Consider the following 21,792-nt stretch of genomic DNA (forward strand, 5'->3'; position numbering starts at 1 on the left):
CCACAGTCACTGAGCACATGCAGTATATCGGGATTTCGAGCTAAAGTACGAATGGAAAGGAAGTACCACAGTCGCGAAAAAAACTTTGCGTCGAGTTTTACTAAACACAAATTTAGCATTTTGCTAATAGCTGCAGTCACCTGAAGTTACGTATATAAAAAATTCGCTGTCGAAAAATTTCCGACAACCGGCTTACCTCGAATATAACACAATTCAACGCAACACTCTAGCAGGTTCCACGCTTGTGAAGCATGATTTATGCTGCTTTCTTGCAAACAAGTTCATCGTCTCTGCAGCTTTCTCAAAACTATGAGAGCTTCATGTTTATTTAGGCCGTCATGATTAGACAATATTTGTGAAGTGCATTTTCATAAGATCTACGAAAAAAAAAAAAAAAAAAAAGCAGGAAAATCCAATTTTCAATCATCCACTTTTGAAACCTCAGTTCATTGCGACCCCATCTTATCACTCAGATCGCTTAGATCATCACCATAAGGTAGACGTCATTAGCTGCTGCACTAACACTTTCTATCATTCCTCTGTCCCACGCACGTCCAGCGACTAGAAGCACCTTCCCTCCGACATAGTTTCCATTTTAAATCCTGACTTGTTTTCTTCCACCGTACACGATTACTTACTTTATGACGCGTGAAGTTCGTATTGTATATATATTTTTTTCTACTTCATTTGTTCTATATTTCTTATTGTACCTACATACACATTAAGTTGTATTAGCCTAACATCATACCTTCATATGTATTGTAATTGTTATTATTTTGATGTTACTTAGTTTGATTTGTTTATAATTTGTTATTTCATGTAACCCACTCCCCTCTGTAAAGCTTTGGCGATTGAGGGTAAAATAAACGAAATGAAAATGCAACGTTTTGCACTGCCACATTGTATGCTCCAGCTAAATCAGTCAAATTTAAGCGAACCCAAATTCCCACACTTTCTCGTCCGAATTTCAAATGCTGCTACGTGCTCACTGAATAAATGCAGCAAAGAGGGATTTAATAGGATAGCCTAATCTGATGGCATTTGTGGTGTGTTTAAAGCACAGGGCAACCACAATATACATGTTCAGCGAAATAGGCTGAGAAACCAAGCACACAAGCGCTGTACTAAAACGCCGACAGAGTAGGCAAAGGCCAAATGCCACAGTCAGTTAAAAACCGGCCTGCAAGTGTGCCTAGCTGAACACACAGACGGCTCGGAGAGGACACCAACAGCCGCCCGCACTAAGCTCTATCTCACTGGGCATAGCACAAACACTTTGGAAAAATGCTGACTTATGCTTCAAGAAAGGCCGAAAGCATAATTCGCACGGCAAGTCCACCGTGCCAGCTCACTTGCACAGCTGACGATTCAAAAGATTGCTTCGCATGTTCACAAATGCGCCTGCTGCCGCAATGGTGACTGGCACAGGATTATCAGCTCGGATATTTGGCACTCTACCTTGTCGTATAGCACAGGGGTTCACTGCATCATCCAAAAGTTCAGCAGCAAATCCAACTCGTCTTTGAGACTCGGCTTACGCCACGTTCCACCAGTTCATCACTGCGGTAGGTGGTAAAAATTGGTCCGGGAGTGATCGTGCCTGCTGCTTGGTTTTCTATCCGAAATTCCCACTCCGCGAGGACGCTTTCTGCCACTTTGCCTTTGGTGTATATGTGCCTTTCATGTTGCCATTGTGCACCGTAGTGGCATTCTCAGTGCATGGCAAACGGTAAAATGTTACGAAAAATCCAGGTCACTTTCCTCGAAACCCTCCTTTAGCAGTGCGCACAAATTTGAACTTTCTCTAGTTGAATTCTGTCAACAAAATATAGTTCTGCAATGCTTTAGAATACAGAAGCAGCACTGGCATGGGTCTATAGATTCCATGACTAATTTTCACAGTTTGTGTGTCCTACTTGAAAAGTTAACGTGAATTACACGGACAACACAGTAAGGGCACACGGAGAATCACTAACGAATGCAGTATGTGGCGAAAATTCAAGGGCTCTCAAGCACACATTACAAAGTTCACTCTGGCACCATTTATATGAATACAAGAGTTAACTTAAAACATGTTGCAAAAACCCTCAATACCCACAGCACATCGCCTTCTGCAGATAAATCGCGAGATGCATCATTAGATGCGTCATTCAAATCAAATGATTTTTAAGGACTCGGGCAAACGAGTGCTAGTTGGATCACAGCCCATTGGCCCAACTGCAGGGGCAGTGTGTGAGGCCATACAATGACACACCTAGGGAAATATTGAAATGTATTTCACTGGTGACAGACCCATCAACTAAGTGTGCTCTAGACGACGTACGTTTATTGACCCGAGAATAATGTGGCTTGTCCTGTCCCTATTGTCCTGCAGTGAATCCCAGCACCTTCAAAGGTGCAGTGATAGGCAGCAGCACCTGGATTGCATGCAGAATGTCATGAATTTGTGAGGAGGACTGCCTGAAACGACCCAAGTGCCAAAGGAAGGATTGACACACCCACCAGGAACCTTTTGTGGGAGCCAGGGTGGGCATTGCAAAGGCTGCTGAAAAGGGGGTTTGGTGGCTGCCTGCGTACTATGTCTGAGCAGCGTAAACAAAGTGTCAAAGAATGCGGCAATCTGTGCAAGTCAGGTGCATGATGTCATTGCACAGCAGCATGGGAATTGCCATTGGCCTCATCAGAAGGACCAAGAGCTTTAAGGAAGAACCTTGAGGCAATCAGGTGAGCTCTGATAGGAATGTCAGCAAGACCCAAACCAGGCAACTAGGGCAAGGAAAAGCTATTCAAACGCAGACTATAGGCCCTGTCAATGAGTATAGAGGCTGAATCTAGAATCCAGTCAAGAAGCTGGTGCTGTCCAGTGTCGCCAGGCCTGCCTAACCTCTTCTTGAGCTCCGAATGACTAGTTGACGTAAGCGAGAAACCAGTGTCTTCAACCAAGCCCACAAAACTTCCCCTCAAGGTAGCTCAACCTGCTCGAGGGAAGTCACCAAATCTAGAATCCCAGGAAAAAACCGGCCTAGCAATCCCACTCACACAAGACTCCTCAGCATTGTTCGGGAAAGCTCTGCCGTCGACTTCTGTTGCTTATGGACTGGCTACTGTTGCTTGGTCACTCAAGTGCCTTTGGATTTCTGTTTTAGTTAGCCACTGTTAAGCATATATTTGTGCGTTGTTGGTCAAATTTGATCATTGACAATAGCTTGTTACATTTCTTCTGCTGTCAACACTCATCGGCGCTGTGTGCTGCATGTGTGCTAGTTTTCTTTCCTTGATGATTCTTCTATTATTTCGTCTATCCACTCCTAACGCTGACCCTTTCACTGTGTCTACTTGAGCAGAAAACGACCAAGTGGCTCATCATACCCTGTCGACGATTTAATGCTGATGGTGAACAGTTGACAGGTCGTGGCCCGGACTGTGCTTCAGTGAAGCCATATTTAACATGCGCTTAAAATGGTTATTTTCAAGCATGACCTTCCTTGAGGGGTCCTGCACTATTTTTCTGAAGGTAGCTAGAGAATGATGGCGATCTATACAAAAGGCTCCTTGAAGATGTAAGCCAAATATTGGAATGCATGGGGCAGTGAATTCCCAACTGCATGTCCAAGACGGCAAAATCATTTGCTCTCTCATTTGAGGTGTCGCCCCAACCATAGGTGTGCGCAGAGTTCCCCTTCGGGGGGTGGGGTGTTCGTTGCAGCGCCCCCTCCTAATTATGTCAACGTGTGGCGTTGACATTGCCCCCCCCCCCCCCCCCCCGGTGCAAAGGGGGGTGGTGGCAGCCAGCCTCCCTGCGCGCACGCCTATGGCCCCAACTACTCATCATCTCGGAGGCCATGCGGCGTGTTGTGTGTGCCCACCTACGTGATACCACAATGTGGCTATGCAACCTTGGACGCTGCCCCTTGCCATGCCTCAACCCGGGTAGTTTCCACCGATGAAAAGGCCACATGCAGTTCCCCGGGATCGATGTCCGACATGGCCAAACCATACCAGAGGCCGAGATCATACTGGCAGAGTTATGATTAAATCATTGCTGCCGCGGCACGCTCTTCAGGCACAACTCTCGCACGTCTTTATATTACATGCAAGTGTGGGTGTACAGTAAAACCTCGGTGATACGATAACGGCTCATACGAATTTCGGGGTGATACGAATTTTGCTTTGGTCCCGGCCAAGGCCCATTGGCCTGCAGTGTAATGGAGTACGGTTGTTGCGAACAGATTTTCACCACGCAAGGTTTGATACGAACGTAAGCTACCGCGCAGGTACAAAGAGGTGCTGTCCGCGCTGTCGCGGAAGACGCGCCAAGCACGTGCGGGCGCAGAAACGCAAGCGCGGGCACGTGCACCGCCCCGCCAATTCGTCGGAATAACTGTGTAAGAAAAATACTTTCCTTACACAATGATCACAATAAACATTCAGTGACGCGTCGTAGCCTCCGAGATTGTGCGAGCGAATCTTGGAGGCCCTAATGTGCCTCCGTGTGTTTTGGCATTTAGGTTACAAGTCATGTCCTCCACGCAAGAGATGTCCTCGTGCATCAGACGTCCCATGAAAGGCAGACGAGGACCCAAAGAAGAATCTCTCGAAAAACATCCGAAAAAACATTTCAAGGATCTCTCAAAAAACATCCCCGACACCACCGCGATAAGAAAAATAACATAGGACCGCAGTTCTGAAGTTTTCTGGCCTTCATCTATCGCGTCAAAGCGCTCCTAATGTACTTTCGCCGCACTACTCCAGTGTCACGCGGAAAAGCATACTGAGATTTGGAAGGGGCTACTAGCTGTCGCGGGTCACAACACATCTGGTTTAATATTTACACACGCGTGCACGGGCCGTATATTTACGAGTGCAGGTATGATCGTTGACGTCTAAAAACTTCAGTGGTAATCATTCAGAGCTGTTCGTGACTTTGCTGCGGCCCTGAAAAACAATAACTGAAAATGTACGCCTGCTTTCGTTTGGCGCATGCTAATTTTCCATACTTTCTGGTGATACGAATTTCGGATGATACGAATATTTTTGGTGACCCCGCGAGATTCGTATCACCGAGGTTTTACTGTATACACTTATGTCAGTGATGTGCAGTTGGTTCAGGTGCGAAAATAAGTGAATACAAATACCTCACGGTGAACAGTAACGTCCTCGCAGAGAACTCAACCCAAAAACAATCGGCTAATCCCTGCCGCAGCAATCACATCAATTCGTTTCATCGATGGATCAGACGCAACAACCTATCTCTGATAACAAGTGAGCTGAAACAGCAAATTTTAACTTTCTCTCTGTTTCAAACACAGAACCAAACGGCAACCTGCATGATGCCTCCCTCACAACTTCCCACCAATTACGTGAGACACCACTGCTGCATCTCAAGGTATCTTGCAAGTCATTGAATCCTCCGAAACGACATCATCCTCTGGCATTGATAGAATCAATGATGAAATGCTCAAAAACACCAAGGACATCCCCAGTGTTATCCTGTCTCATATTTGCCAGCAGTCACTCTTATCTGAATCATTCCTCATGGCTGGAGAGTGGGTCAGATTGTGGCGGTATGAAAACCAAGTTCCTCTAATTACTGGCCCATATCCCTAACCAAAACTGCGCATTGCTTTTTTCCTAACCTAGGTTAAATTCTTCCGCTGTGACCAACACAGATTAAAAAAAAAACTTTCACGCAGTACTCAACTCGCACTTTCTGAATTAACTAGCATGCCACTTTGAACATTCCTGTCCATCTGATGGACTGCTCATCTTCATGCCATCACTGTCACCTTCGCTTCCTGAAATGTGATATTCAATTCCTTGAACCATCACGGTCCGAAGAGCTGAACAAGGAGAATCTTCTCTTTCGTGACGACAGACCAGCAACACGAGCTGCCTCTGTCGGGGCTATTCTTAAAACCCAGGTTCCCAATGAAAAATGCGAACCAGCAGATGGAAGAAGAAGAAATTACCAGGCCAGTGTTGCCATCTGCAAAGCAACACACGCACTAGCCTACAGATCAGCATCTCTCGTTCAGAACGCTCAAGGGGAGATTATGTCGAGCAGGTGAACTACACTCGTTCCACACGTTTCGGGGACAGCTCGCAAGGATGAGCTGTGCTCGCCAAAAACGGTCAAGGGTGTAACAATGCCACCAAAGCTGTAGATTAACTTCGTCATAATCTACACAATGCCCCTACAACAGTCGAATTACTAGCTTATAAAAATTTGATCAAAATCAGAGTGCGCATCCACAATTTGGGACCCAGCCCAAGTTAACTGAAATAAGTGTCGAAGTTGCACAAAACTGCATACTTAGATTTATCTACCAAGATTACCCGTAATATACCAATGTAAAAAATAAAGCAATGCTGCCAGAAAATCTAGCTATGCCAGAAAATTAGTAGGCTGTCTCTGTATCACAAAAGGTACAGCTCGTTTCATTGCAACTCTCACACTCAACCAGCCCTTTGTTTTTCAGCTTGCACAAATCGCAACAAGGCAGCCTGACCCCATCCTCTTGCTTGCACCCCGACCCACCACCACTCCTCCTTCATTGGGACAACCAGTGAGTGGAATGGTCTTCCCACAAGTGTCACCCATCATTCCAACCTGGTTAACTTTATCGTAATTTAGCGAAAGTGATGGCCCGAGATGCCTGAATGGCAGTCCACGAAAAGCAGCTCACCCGGGGGATCTGGCGTCCGGACTTCTTCATCTCCTCTCGGTACCACTGGGTGAAGGTGATGTAGGCCGTCGTAGCACGCTTGGGCGCCGGCACACCGTCCTTGTTCACCTTTGGCTTCTTGTGCTTGAGCTTGCCGCCGACGGCGGCGGCACCCATGTGACCCATGTAGCCCACGTGGTGGTGATGCTGGTGTTGGTGGTGCAGGGCAGCCGCTTGCTGGTGTGCTGCGGGCGCATTGCCGTGCTGGTGCTGCAGGTGTTGGTGGTGGTGGTGGTGATGGTGGTGAAGCGCAGCCGCCGAACCCCCGCCGCCACCCCCCGAGGAGGTGGACGACGAAGTGGAGTTGGCGCTCGCCGTCAGCTGCGACATCTGGAGGCCCGCGGCGGCGGCCATGTTGGCAGCCATGTTGGCGGCCGAACCCATGGACAGGTTGAGCCCCGTGGGCAGCATGGGCAGCTGTGCCATGGCCGGGTGCAGCTGGCCACCGCCCGCGGCCGACACCACGGCCGCGTGCTGCGCCATCGCGTGGTGGTAGTCGTAGTCCGCTGGGCCGACGATAAAACCTCGGTTAGCCGCCACACTCGGAGACATGCACCGTCCACCACATTCCTCGCCTCAACAAGCAAGACAATTCACCTTTTTTCGAGTATAGCTCGCTGTTCTGGCGCCAATCATCAAGCTGCTGCCCAAAGTACTTCCCGCGACTTCCAGCTGGGTGTACAAATGACAGGGTTGGAACAAGCATGACGCCACAAACAAGCAACTCACCCAGCCACAGCTCACAACACGGGACAGACAGGCGTTCCTTAACGAGTGAAAATGTTAAGCTGGGCTGCATTCTTTTTTGCATAAAGCATTTGCTATGACCAGTGGCACATCTGCCGAAGTATTACACATATTCTACATCTTTAGACACAGCAGCAAGCTCACACGGAACACAAAGCGTGGCTGTTTCAGCTAATCTGGCCATTCAACGCAACGCTTTCTACGAGAGGACAGCACAATTTGGTTTCTGCATTTTGAAACGGGAAAAACTTTTCCATTTTGCTCTTGACATCATTATAAAATAGTTTCTTCTCAACTTCCACACAAAATAAGTACGTCGGCAAAAGAGCTCGTACAAAGAATGTTATACTTGTTATACACAATGTTGCTCGAGTAAACTACATCTTTCAGTGCTACCTGACTTGGCCCGTCAACGCAAAAAACACACACCAGTGCATCAACAAGATGCCTGCACAACCAGCATGGAAGAGTCTAAAGCAAAAGGTCCAAATGACTGAAAATGTGCCACAAACAATTGGGACCCAATGTTTTTGCTTGTTTTGCCAGCATACGCCCGCTTTTGTTATTCCAATATAGATCTGTAATCGTGAACCCTATCATAGATTGCAGATCCATCTTGTATGCTTATTTGCAATCCTTTCAGGATGCCTTCCTACTGACTGCTATGTAATCCCAAACATGTGCTTATGTAAGCAGGAAGGCATATCGTTGGGCCATGAAATGGCCCACTACTTAAAACACGGTCCCCCCCCCCATGCAAGTTTTGAAGGACAAAATTCAGAAGCTATGCAAAGCAGCATCCCAAGCAGAAGTTCTTTACCATACTTCCAAAGCACAACGGTTAGTTTTATTGCACTAGAAATGCAAAAAGTTGGTTAGAAATGCTGAGTCTTTATCCCTTCTTAAAATGCACAAAAGTTCACAATATTAATACTGATGCATATGCTCTTCTGCTCTCCCACTTCACATTTTTATGTCATTGGCAACAAACTGTTCAAACACACTGCGAAGGTGATGTCACACTACACTTTTTCTAATGGTGATCTGTTGAAGCATACAAAGCAACAAGGAATGCATCCAGTTAGTCTTTTTTCTTCCCCATGTTGACAATTAAATCCTTCAATACTTTCGACTACCTAGAGTAATTAAGCTTTGGTTTTTAGACATTGATGTGCATTCACTTGGATACAAATTCGATTTATGCTGGTATGGGCTGCCAATCAGGTAACTTTTAGTGATGGCTGTGTATACAAAAAAAAAAAAAAAGAGGAATAAAAACACTTCGCAAAGCTAACTGCGCAGCATCAGCTGCACTATCAACAGTTTCAATTCGAACTTCTTACTTTTGGTATCAGGGTGCACGAGGAGAATGGATATTTATTGAGCTGCTGATATCAAATGGGCGTCATGCGCCACTCACTAGACAGAGATAAAAGGAGAAAAAGCAGCACAAGCGCTGGATGCGGATTCGAGTCACCAGGATGTAAGCTGCCAGAAAGTGAAAGAAGGTAGACCAACATGTGGAAAAGGCAACGAACAAAAAGACGCAAAGAATGCAGTGTAAGCACGGCAAGGTAGCCAACATTGTGTGTCAATATGCGCCCCTGGCTCCGTTCATGGTGTGTTTTTGGGTTCCGTGCAGGCAATACGAAGCAGGCCATGTGCCGTCATGCTGGCCTATTGTGCATAATGTGGGAAGTTTGCCCGATGTATGCTTATCTACCATAGAAATCAGCTCACACAGTCAGTACTAGACAGAACTCGTCAAGGAATTTAAGGCTTTTCAAGGAAAAAAAAGAAAAAAAAAACATTTCAGGACTTTCAAAGGCCTCCCCTGGAATATGCTTTAGAGCCTTGGTGCAAATGCTCTTGGACTTTGTCGACTGTCCCAAAGTGACGTCCTTTCAAGGGAGTTCTCAAGCGCAGGTACAAGCCTGGGGGAGCCGCATCAGAATTGTGGGGCAGCTGTGCAACAGGTGGATAGCAAAATGACGTCTTCCGGTTCGATGCCTAGCTCTTCGCTGTTTCAAGGTGTGTGCCGTTCAGTGTAATCGGGGAGAAAACGCGTACTTTCTGCGACGCGGTTGTTACCAGTTATCTTGCCTCCTCCCCGATTACACCGAACCGCACACAACTTGAAGCAGCAACGAGCTGTGCCTTGACGGTTCCTAGAACCGGAAGTGCTGTAGCAGATGACGCGCCGTTTTGCTATCCACCTACTGCTGGCCTCTTTGAATTGGACAGGAAGAGGGTTGCGAACTGTGGGCTGGCGACAGACATGGTGAAGCTTCCAATCACTCGCAATGTCAGGCCGGGAGCAAGGAACCCTTCATTCGCACCTTTTGAGCATCGAATTTGGCATTGACAGTTGCATTATGTGGTGCGAACTCTTGGTGGATGAGTCCCCCGATGCCAAATACAATGAGCTTGGAGGGTTTGTAAGAGTTAATAGGGTGAAAAATTCAAGGCTGTTGAAGCACTCTGAAGCTATTTCAAGGGTGCAGACCGGCAACCAATGCAGCACTTCCTCAATACATAGGAAAATTTCCAAGATACTACAGACAGCTTTGCTGCACTACAGACACAAAACTTGTGTAGGACATATCCAGCCTTGCTAGGACTTTATTACGGGTAATGTTCCCGAGTTCCCAAGCTTTACTTGTTGAAGTACTCCATAAACAAACACTGGCACGAATCCAACTAAGCTCACTTTCGTGCGCCCCGATTGTTCGACATTGAGAAAAGAAGAAACAGGTGCAGGTTTTGGCATGAAGCCCTCACAAGATAAGCGAAGAAGTAAAATGAAACCAAACTGAAGTTTTAGAAAACATCGTACGCTCTGTATTTCTCATTTGAATTCAGTTGTATCAGCCTAACCTCATTTTTATTATAGCTGTTATTATTTGATGTTATTTTTGTTCACTTTTTTTGTTATTTTATGTACCCCCAATCCCTTGCGTAAAGCTTTGTGCAATTCAGGGTAAAATAAATGAAATGACATGCAAAAACTGGGGTGTCACTTACACAAGTACCTAAGGTCCTGGCATGTTTCAACTCTGTGCGATTTTAAGGCGTTCACTAACACATTAGGCACAATCTACACACACATTTTTCGCACAGGCAAATTATTCGTCAAAATCTCGTGGAAGTACTTTTCGGAATGTTTGTGCTACTGAGCGGACACTCCAATGAGTCTTAGTTCAAATGATCTCTCACATGCATCAAAATTTTGTCGTTGATGGTCGTCCAGCACGAGCTTCACCACTGACCGCTTCATGACCTTCTAAAAGGCAACAATTATCCCCAAAGAATGTTTATCATAGGAAAACTGTCCATTGTAGACTTGCGAAGTTCCACACAATACCTCATGGCAATCCTACATATAAACAAGTGCTACGTTACAGCTTGCACGGAAAATGAAAGTGATTTTCATAAAAAAAAAAAAGCCTGTTGGATTAGCTGCACGTAGTGGGAAGGCTATGCCCCAAGATGTGTTTCTGGTTTCTGCCAAAAAAAAAGTGCCTTTGAGATCCTTATTTTATTTATTACTGAAAGATGGTGTCGATGATGTGCTTCAATCCTGAAATTGGGTTGACACACTGCCAATAAAGGTAAGGCCTTTGAGTTGTGTTATTGTTGCCCAAGGAGAGCCACTGTGTTGCTGTGATTTGAACACATCTCCTGCAGTCTTCTTGTGAGCGTGTCACGCATGGCTTAGGTCTTCTACACTTCCAAGTGATTGCGCCCACATAATCGCATACTGCTGTTACGTATCTGTGCACGATGCAGTCCTCACTTCCACGATTCTATCCACTGCCGTGGCATAGTGCACTAATGCTGCATGCAACAGTGGCAATGAAGTTTAGGAGGAGGTGGAGCAGGGGTCATATTTTCACAGTCCTATTAGAAGGTACTTTTGAAAGGTGTGTGGCTGTCTGGTACAGTGCCACCCATGCTAATACGGTGGGCTAAGACCGTCATTGCTTGGCGCGGCCGACGTTGCCGCAGAAACGATCTCTTCAGAATATCGCTCTCTGTGGCACAGCATCCTGACCAGCTGTGCCTGTGCCGGATTTATTGGAACGATACGTATGCTCATGGGTGATGGCATGAGATATGGCACTGGAGGTGCTTAAGATGCCTTGGACTGATTGGGCATGAAAAAAACTGCACTAGGTAACACTGAACAGTTTCTTCAAGCATGAGTTCAGCCTGTCTATAGTGGTTAGGACGCTCGCATTCAGATAGTGGGTATGCAAGCTTGAATCTCGCCTCAACTATTTTTTTTTTCGCCAAGAAATTCCGTCTTCTTTCTCTCTCTCTCTGTACTCATTCTCTCGACCATCAAGTTATTGCATCCCTCACCGGACAAACTGGCGCAAGTCTTCTGATAGCGAAGCGGAAGAGAAAGGCGATGAAGAAGAGGACAGAGATGCCGTGTGCCGATTCACGATGATGATAATTTTCTATATTTGACAAACGGTCAACCTCGACCTTAAAGGGGTACTGATACCTTTCTTCGAAAGCGAGTTTACTCTGCCATACAAATCTCATGTATGCAGAGACGGCTCTGAGCAAGTATGAAGCTCAGCAAATGCTGATAAGATATTTTAGTTCAATAAGTTTGATATTCAATTTTTCTATGGTGCACCTACCGACAAAGACACTAGCTTTATGCCAGGCTACAGTACTAATTCTGGTCACTTCACGCAGCAGTCTGGCTAGTTGTGGTGACGTCAGGTACCAAAACTTCCAAGATGGTCGCTTGTGCGCCACCGACGCAGCCACGGTGCGGAGTGGCCGTGGAAACGCCACTATACACTGTGCAAGCACGTGACGAGAAGCTCATACCGTGTTGCGACGTCAGGGTACAGTAGGAACCGAAACGAACTTTTAAAAACAAATTGTAATTACTTTTTCAAGGTTTACTCGTGCTTAGCACTACCTTTTCTAGGCTCTTGAGGGCCTGGCCTTTCATTTGACGCCAAAGGACAACTGAAAATTTTTATGTCAGTACCCCTTTAACAGCTCTCTTGTAAAATGTGTAAATGTGAGGGTGCACTGACGGCACCCTTCCTTCTATTTACGCACGCTGTTTGCACCATCTATTTGCGCGTACGTAGTCAACCCCCGTTCTTTCATTGCTTCCTTTGTGAACAAGACCCCGTACGGAAGCCAAAACGACTTTTTATTTTTAAGTATTTTTGGTCGGCGTCCTCTTACGCACACCCTATGGTGGCAAGTGCATTGCATGAAACTATTTCTGTTAACATGCGGAATGTGCCAAAATACGGTTGAAGCAGCGATGCTACCAAGGACTTCTAATGTGGAGCAATTTTTGGAGCAGCAAAATTTCCGTTTTGGAGCACTTTGGAGCAGCAAAATTTTCATCTTGGAGCACTTTGGAGCAGATAATTTTGCATCTGGGAGCACCTTGGAGCAGCGACTTTTACATCCTGGAGTGCAATACAGAAGCATATTGCATTGACATTCAAGCATCTGAGTACTATTATGGGGCTCTTATGAAGGCTAGAAATATTTCGATTCATTGCAAATCTCATGGAAAAAATCATCTCAGGAACATAGGCGTGCGCACAGGGGGGGGCGGCCGGCCCCCCTCTAATCACCTAAGAGGGGGGGGGGGGGTGCAAAATCTGCCCCGTACATTGACCCTTGCGATAGCAATCATATGGACACTCTCGGCGGATTTTTGCCGTCACCGTTGTCGTAATTTTCCGTATAAAGTCCAAATTAATAACATCACCACGCGCAGTCTAGCCGCGGGTAAAAGCTCGCGAGCGCTGGCGACGAACGCGGCTGAAGCGGAGATTAAACTAGCCGGCTGTCTGTCTCCGTCGCACGGACAGCGCATGAGATAACACCTTCCCGCGTGCGGGCCTGCCATCGATTGCTCATCAAACACTTAGGAAACGCCCCGCCCGTCTTTCCTAAGGAGCATGAAGGGACGCCAGGGGAGCGGAAGCCGGGGGGGGGGGGGGACTGCATCGTTCGAAGGGCGCAGTCGCTTGCGCGCGCGCTATCTCGACGCATCAGGAGACTGCTCGTAAACTTGCTGTGCTCTCAACGCTTACTTCGTGTTTAGAGAACTCGGAGCAAGAAAACGATTCGGTTCCTCGAGGGGCCATATTCCCTTACACCAGCGTTACGCGAGATCGGATCCAAAAGAGTTAGCTGCTAGTCTTCGTTTCACAATACAATTTTTTGGTATCGCATTCATTGCTTCGTTCTTAATCGAAACTGGGTTTTTTAACCGTTAGCTATCCGCCTCGTGCGCTGCTGCTTTGAAACGGACAGGTGGCGCCATCTACGGCAAAAGTGGCAAAACACAGATGTGCCGGTGGCGCCGGCTCACGGTTGACCGATTCACCACTGCAAACTAGGTTAATCACCATGGCGGACCGCAGTGATAAACGGTCGAAAAAGGCCACTTCTGTGTATTGTTGTGGTGGAGAGTGCCACAACAGCTATAAAAACACCGCAGGAAAGCTGCCAAAGGTGATATTCTACCGATTCCCCTGGAGGAAGTACGAAAATGACAGAAGAGGACAGTGGATCAGGGCTGTGCAACGAACAAGGTAAGCGGCCGTTCTCTTTGTTGCTCTCTGGTAGATTATTTTTATACGATGTATTTCGTAATGTGATCAAATGTATTCCTTTCTTTTAGGCCGGAGAGGCAGCTTTGGCAGCCTGTGCGGGGCGAGACTCGCATATGCAGCGCGCACTTCGTGGGAAACAAAAAGAGCTCCGCTGCGATGCACCCTTCTTATCTGCCAACGATATTTCCGTCGTGCGGCGGAAGAAGCAACGGCGTTTAACCGCGAAAATAAACGAATTAAGGCTCGCGGTCCTACATTTAGAGAGCACTGAAACACAACCGCAAAAACGCCCAAACCTATTGACAATGCACGACCACAGCAAGGGTCCCACCAGCGCAACGCTGCACTCGCAGCTCGTCGGCTCGTCTGAGCGGCCTCTGAGCGCTCCGCGAACAGCCCTGCGCGCTGCTACGCTAACGAAAAAACAATATAAAAAGCAGAGAGAGGTTAACTAACGACATTGCAGAGCGGTGGAAGCAAGAAGAGGTGTTCCATCGTCGGTGTGGTGTGTTGTCAACAGATGGCGCTAGTTTGTTTCTGCGCAACGGAATTGCAAACTTCAATCAAAATGCATGGGATCCTATGGGGGGTTGGGAGAGGGCACATCTTCCTTTCTCCTCGCTAGTCACCAGGGGAGCCGAGCGGTGGCGCCACCATACCGATGCACGAGGCGGATTGACCTCCGAAAGCGACGGGCGGACGTGTAACATGGCATAGCCGCTTCAATGTGGGCCGTCAGCGACGGCGCGACGGGCCCGCTACTGACAGCTGCACATTTGCGGCTGCTCCGACCAGGAGATATGATTTTACTAATGAGATGACATTTTTAAAAAAAAGCAAGCAAAAAATTCGAATTGGAACCCTAGCACGTGAGCTCGAAAGGGCGGGGCCTTTTAGGGGGTATTTACCGCAGAGTGATTACAAACTCAGACGTGCTGGCGGAAGGAATTACGAAAAAGCTGTTCTGGATGAAGATCCATGGATAAAGTATATCTGAGGAAAAGTGTCAACGCGTTTCCACCGTTCGCGTGCTCTTCCATAAACGCGAAGCAAGGAAAATTCGATATTGTCCCATATATCTACTGCGAGCGATCCCAGATTTCATTCCGCGATGTCCGGAAACAGAAGTGACAGACATTTTAGCGGCACTCATGTAGTTATTACTGAACATTGCTTTCCTTACGTGCCGTGCGACGCTTGAAACGAGCTATCAGCAGCGTTTCTGGAACAGACGATGCCCGCCGATGAATCGTCGTCGCACTTTCTCGCTACCGATAGGCCTAGACGTCACGAGCATCTGCGGAGAGCGCGTTTTGCTGTCGAGCCGACTTGCAGAACAGAAGCTGCGTCGGCACCGTGCATGGCATCGTGGCTTACTCGGAACGCACGTGCGAGAGCTATTTATTCAGCGGAATAATTCTTGGTCCATAATTGCGACTTTATTGGCAGCCCCAAGATCGAGCTGCACATGTTCTGACGCGCCGGCGGTGCGATTGCCGGTGATAGACGCCCCCAAACCAGAGACTTTGGCGCAGTTTGGCGCAAATTTCGTCGATATTATCAGGATGGCGCAGTAAATACAATTTGGCGCACTCTGGCGCAGTTGGCGCAGGAGTGGAATCACTGGGTTGAAGGGACCCCAAATGGTTTTGCCGATTCCATCCTTACTCACTGAGCCGGTTGCGCTAGTTGTTTGAGTCATTAGCAGACTGATTTAAGCTCTTTGCATAAAGTGCCTAACTTACTACAAGTCTTTAAAATGTGTGAATCGCTACAGATTGCAGTGACACTGTGACGTAAGTTTTCAGTCTCCCCATGGCACGTTTTCATGGGTGAGCAACATCACGGGTAATTTTTCTAACTGTGCCCAAATGCTAGTAATAGTTGTACTATTTTATAAATCATGACATTTAAAAAACAGCTGCAGAAAAAAATACACAATTACAATTTACTGGCCACTGTCTCGTGAGGAAAACAAACTGCAGCCTGATGTTCTGTAGTTGCCGTGACCTTGGCATGGCTCTTTATATGTTCTGGTGCGGGAAAAGTTCTGGTCCACAAAACGACAAGTGGCAAGGTGCCACGTACGTGGATAAGCCCGGTTACCTTATTAACCTAATCTAACGTTTACATAATTTTAGCAATATCTTTTGCTTGAGAGGCATATGCGAAGCACTACCATTGTAAAAATAGTGTGGCCGTATAATTTCGGATGAAATGAACTCGATTATACTCTGGCACGTTGTAACACCGGTTGAATGAAATAGCTTTACCCTAAAGTAGCCATAAATTGCAAGTTGAGCAGGGCCAAGCTATGAAGAAATGGGCATTTTTTTTTATAAAACCACAAAAGGTATGTGCATGAGCATTGTAAATATGTAGTGTATGTATGGAGAATTATTGAGTGTTTCGAAGTGCCTAAGGGTTGTGCCCTACAAAGTGAGCCGAATGTGTGAACACACAGAATGGAACGTACACAAAGTAAACAAAAAAATATTTACGTGCCTTTAAGAGGATCCGTGCGCTACTTTTGGCCAACTATTGTTTTTCCCAGGGCCAATAAAATATTATCACGATGAAGGTCACAATACCGACATCCACTTTTTTTTATTCTGGAATAAAATGTAGTGCATTTATTTTTGTGTTATCGTAAACCAACCTTTAGCAGCAATTCCTCGCCGACTACGATCTCATCCAATGCAAAGAAGAGTGCTGTACATGCAGCATTAGGAACTCTCGGCAAAAATAACCAAAATACTAGCTGGAAAGAATTGGTGCAATGATTGGGCATGACAATACATAGTTTTCTCTAGCAGTTAATGAGACTACATGACGTATCAGGGCGTTGCAACGCTCACCTGTTTACCACAAAGCCCTAGACTTCAAAGTTAAGTCGGCTTGATATTTCTGGAGATCTTTAAAATTAAGTCCCACTTTATGTTGGTGAATGATGGGTAAAATTTAAAGACCTCTTATAGTCATCGTTATTGCACTTCGTATTAGAAAGATGAAAAACTATTTCTATCGTTAGGGACAAGAATTTACGGAACTCTAGGATATTTGCTCCCATAACTGAAATTGCATGTAAAAAAAAAAGTTCAACCCTTTAAAGTGTGTTGAAGAGTATGGTCGTTATGACATTTTGTACCAATGACTACTGTCGTCAAAGAACAAAAATTTGTCGCACAGTGAACCTATGCCAACTATACTCATCCTATTGCATGCAGTTGTGATTCCTGATGCTAGATAGATGGACACGCATCTCCATGTTGTGCCGTTTTGTGTCTTTCCCTTCCTTATACCATCACCTCCTTGCCACAAGGGATCAAACTGCTCGTAAAAGAAAGCTTTTTGACAACTCATCTGACTACAGCTCTGCAGAGTCGCGATTCCTGACCCCCATGTGCACGTTCTGCTATTCATGAATCGCAGAGTTGGCCTCTGTTGGCCAACTGCTTGAGGAGCTGCGGATTAATAGCCACTAGTCATGTGCGTTTTTTCACTATTTAGGTCCCCCCCCCCCTTCCAATGTATTGCTCCGTTTTTATTGTGTGTCGAGCTCTGCAAAAGGCTTTTTTTTTTTGCAAGCTACCAAGGCCATGCAGTGAAGCCTTCTACATGCTAACTGCATTACAAAATCTGTGAAATAAACACCATAATTTAACGAACGGTGCCATTTCAAAGAGCTCTCTAAAACTGGGTAAAATAAAATTTTCGATAAATTTGCTACAATTTTCGTTTTTTTTTTCATGGTCTTCTGAATTGGGCTAAAAGGGCCACGATACCCAATTTTCGATAATAATCTTTGTTATGTGGATTAATCCTTGTGCGTTTACAAACAGGTTGGCGAAATTTTAGCGAATTTGTTCGAGCATTTAATTTATAATTGAATATTTTTATAAAGACTCGTGCGGCCTGAGAGTTGGGCAACATAGGCGTACTCGCGAGCCATGACGTAACAAGCTGCTTGCTTTGCAACCTTTTGCATTCCGGAGAACAATTTTGTACCATGCTCAACTGCGCGTACAATCGAGCTATTTCAAATATGTTTGGTTGGGAACTCTAACTGAATGATTTGCAATGGCTGAAACTTTGGCAGAAGACTACGACTTCGCTCCATGCAGCACATGACATCACATGCACCATGGAAAAATGGCGTGTGCAGGACTTATAGCCGGCGAGTTCTACAGCATATTTTGCACTAAAATATTCTTTTTAAGAATGTACAGTTTGTGCAAGTAGTGAGTTCTTAAGATTTTCAAAGGTTTTAGAAATATGATGACACTGTCAAGATGTGCATGGAAATTTAGCAGAATGTAGACTGAAATTAGAAAAACAGTGTTACTACAGAGAATGTTAGATGTGAAAAAATAAAAACAAAGTACCATTACTTTAAAGGTAGTCAAGAGTAGTTGGTCTGTTATTAAATGGCTCGCGAGCTGCAGCGGATAGGGTTGAAGCACTGCCCGTTTGCCAATCACCAGGCAATGGAGTGGATTTAAATGACAAACATACTGAGGAATATTTGCCTGTGTGGTCTCCTCTAAACCAGTAAAGTGCTAGAAGAATCTATAGAATCCATTGGAAAAAAAGTTGCCAGGTGGGTGCATTACGATGCTGTGCTCATCTAGTTTGACTGGAAAAAAAGAGGATTTTTCAAACGCAGACTAGAAAGCCGAGGCAGCTCCTACAACGAGGTTCATTTAGAGAACGTTTAGCTATTTGAAAAAGTTTGTCTATGGGAAACATGACTTACCAGACTGCACAAACATTTCAACTGATCCCATACACTGTGGGAATCTACGAGGCATTCTACCATAAGCTTGAAACTGTTTGACGTTTCTCACAAATTGAGCAGTTTGCATGCTTGACACGAGCTTACCTAGGTGTACTGAGGATAGCCTAAAGGCTATTATTTTGGTTTTCAGCAAAATTTTCAGTTGGGGTAGAAAAATGTCTGTAGAAAGAAATCAACACTATTTTGGTGAAAGTTAAAATAAATTTCGTGAAAAAAAAAAAAGACTGCTATATGTTGGTGAGCCTTTTAACGACTAGCTGATACAGCAAATTTGAAGGCTTATCAGTAAAAAAATATGTTATACACTGCAAAAATTTTCCACTGAATTTACACTAGTACTAGCACCACACGAATTTTAAGTTTGCCACCCAATACACTTCTGAAAAAGTGCGAAACTGGTTTTCGGGCAACTGCCTCTGGCCAATCATGAAGCAATTACACCAAGTTTGTTTCGTTTATAAAATAAAAAATTGGACAAATAAAAATGATCAATTTTCATAGTTTTTATAGAATATTGGCAAAGTACGGCTAAAACATGTTGCATTTTATCTCAAGCAAAAAAAATTCAGCCTATTTTAAGAACAATGTAAGACTATCCCAACAATGTGTCTCTTCCTAACAAAAGCACAGTGAACTGGATTACTTGTGTGTTTTTGGCCTATCTTTAGCCCTAAAATAAGTTGACCTTTCGAGGGCATTTTCATTCCGACACCAGAGTATGTAGCAAGCCCACTGACACTAAACCTATTCCTGTCTGTAATTACGCCTACTATGTGAAATGTACATGCACCAGCCTAATGAGAAAGTATGATGATGCCAATGCAGTGGATGAACCAGCTGGGCATGCCGAGAACACTCACCAAATGGCTGTCAAGTGTTTTTTCATCTTCCTTTTTCTATCAGGCATAAAAATCCTTTTACACAACGGAACCGAGACTACTTTTCCAACACACTTTATTTGCTTGAAAGCCCACAGTGAACTCACTTTATTTTTCACAAAAAAGAAATGCCGAGAAAGGGGGTGGAAATGTCATTATACAGACTCACAAATGATTGTAAACCATAATGGGCATCATATACCGACAGTGTTTGCCAGCTGTCGCCATGCTCTGGCAACAACGCGCCTGTGCTATGCCCAAGAAGACCTTCCCGCTTCACTTGTTTTTGCTCGTCTTGCTGGCCAAACGATTTTAGTTAAGGGTATAATATGCAGGGAAGTGTTAAAGCAGGGTTGAACATAAACACGGCGAAGACAAAGGTAACGTCAGGAGGTTCAACCAGCCACTAGAATCTGCGCAAGTATGTCTAGACGAACAAACAGGGGAGTGTCCTAATGCAAGAGGAAATTCACCGATGAGTAAGGATGGGCTGCAGCATGCACAGCAGTCATTCTAATTAACTGTAACACTCCTGAGAAAAGTGTACAACTGTTTTATTTTGCTGTTACTAATATACGGGGCAGAAAGAAGTCAAGGACGATGCAGTGTGCCATGGAACTGAAAATGGTATGCGTAACATTAAGAGATCAGAAGACCGCAGGATAGGTCGGAGAATAAAGAGGGGTAGCCGATAATCTGGCACACTTTACGTGAAAAAAAAAAAAAAGGATTGACCAGAGTGGGCCATGCAATGCATAGGTGAAACTAGTGGTCAATTGAAGCAACGGAATGGATACTGATAAATTCAGCAGAGGATGGCACGATCAAATAAAGGAACTTGCTTGCATAAAACGGAACTAGCTTGCACAGTACGACGACGAACCTCGCCAAAACAAAGGGTATTTGGCCCTGTAATCTAATTTGCAATGATAACCTGAAATTAAGTGGGACGATCACGACAGAGCGTTTTTATATTTGAATATAGTGTATTTCCCTCTGCACATACTGCAGCATAATGTCAGCTCTTCTATTTCAGCTTGCAACAGAAACTGGCATGTCCGCTTAGGAGAGGGGGAGAAAAAAAAAAAGAGAAAGCCATGAATGTGCACTACTAAACAAGCGAGTGCTAGACCCAAACGTTTCTTTCATTGTACTGCGTAACTGTCTACTGAGTCAAGCGGAAGAAATACCAAATGTACGATAAGAGCAGTCACGAAAAGGTGGTCAACATTCCTGGGAACCTCAATGGTTATCTTTACCGTTCATAAACTGCCCCAGAGCGCAGCAACCTTTCCACCAGAATTTTTTTGTCATAAATATGTGGCTTCTTTTTGACTTGAGAAACTACTTTCACTGTATCAAATGGCATCGCTTGTGTGTCCCCTTGCGCCCGTGTCATCCTGTTAATGCCTGCAGCCGCATGTCACTGTACATGCGAAATATAAATTGCTCTTCTTGCACTGCCAATCTGTGCATGTTCTCACACCTCTCCCTTGTTTGAAGGCGTCACGTAATTTCCAGCCATATATTTAAAAATATTTGTTACAGTACATTACTATCACCGACTCGCTCGCCACGGTGGTCTAGTGGTTATGGCGTTCAACTGCTGACCCGAAGGTTGCTGGATCGAATCCTGGCCGCATTTTGATGGAGGCAAAATGCTCGAGGCCTATGTACCCATATTTATGTGCACGTTAAAGAACACCAGATGGTCAAAATTTCCTAAGCCCTTCACTACGGCGTCTCTCGTAATGATATTGTGGTTTTGGGACGTAAAACCTACACAATTATTATCACTATCACTGACTCGGTGATGTGTGTGTGCATGCACACATATGGTTAGATGTCGTGCTCACTTTTATTTATATTTCTTCGAGCTTGCTGCTCACGCTGCTCTGCTGGGCATGGGTAAGCTCTTCTAGAACTTTGGGTACACTGTTCTCTAAGCGCGACTATATAACTTGCGTGTACAGAACACCTACTTAATTACGCCAAGAAAATAGGTTCTCACCAAAGATACAATTTTT

At 45.3% G+C, this 21,792-nt stretch overlaps 1 protein-coding gene across 1 annotated transcript in view; it reads right to left on the reverse strand.

Moving 5' to 3' along the window:
• Positions 1 to 21,792, reverse strand: part of LOC119395697 (high mobility group protein DSP1-like) — a 52,020-nt gene that overhangs the window by 28,518 nt on the left and 1,710 nt on the right. Inside the window, 2 exon segments of the mRNA XM_049416751.1 lie at positions 6,687 to 7,231; positions 7,323 to 7,397. Coding sequence (XP_049272708.1) covers positions 6,687 to 7,231; positions 7,323 to 7,397 — 620 coding nt within the window.

This window comes from Rhipicephalus sanguineus, chromosome 6 (assembly GCF_013339695.2).
Source record: "Rhipicephalus sanguineus isolate Rsan-2018 chromosome 6, BIME_Rsan_1.4, whole genome shotgun sequence".
In the NCBI taxonomy this organism is placed as follows: Eukaryota; Metazoa; Arthropoda; class Arachnida; order Ixodida; family Ixodidae; genus Rhipicephalus; species Rhipicephalus sanguineus.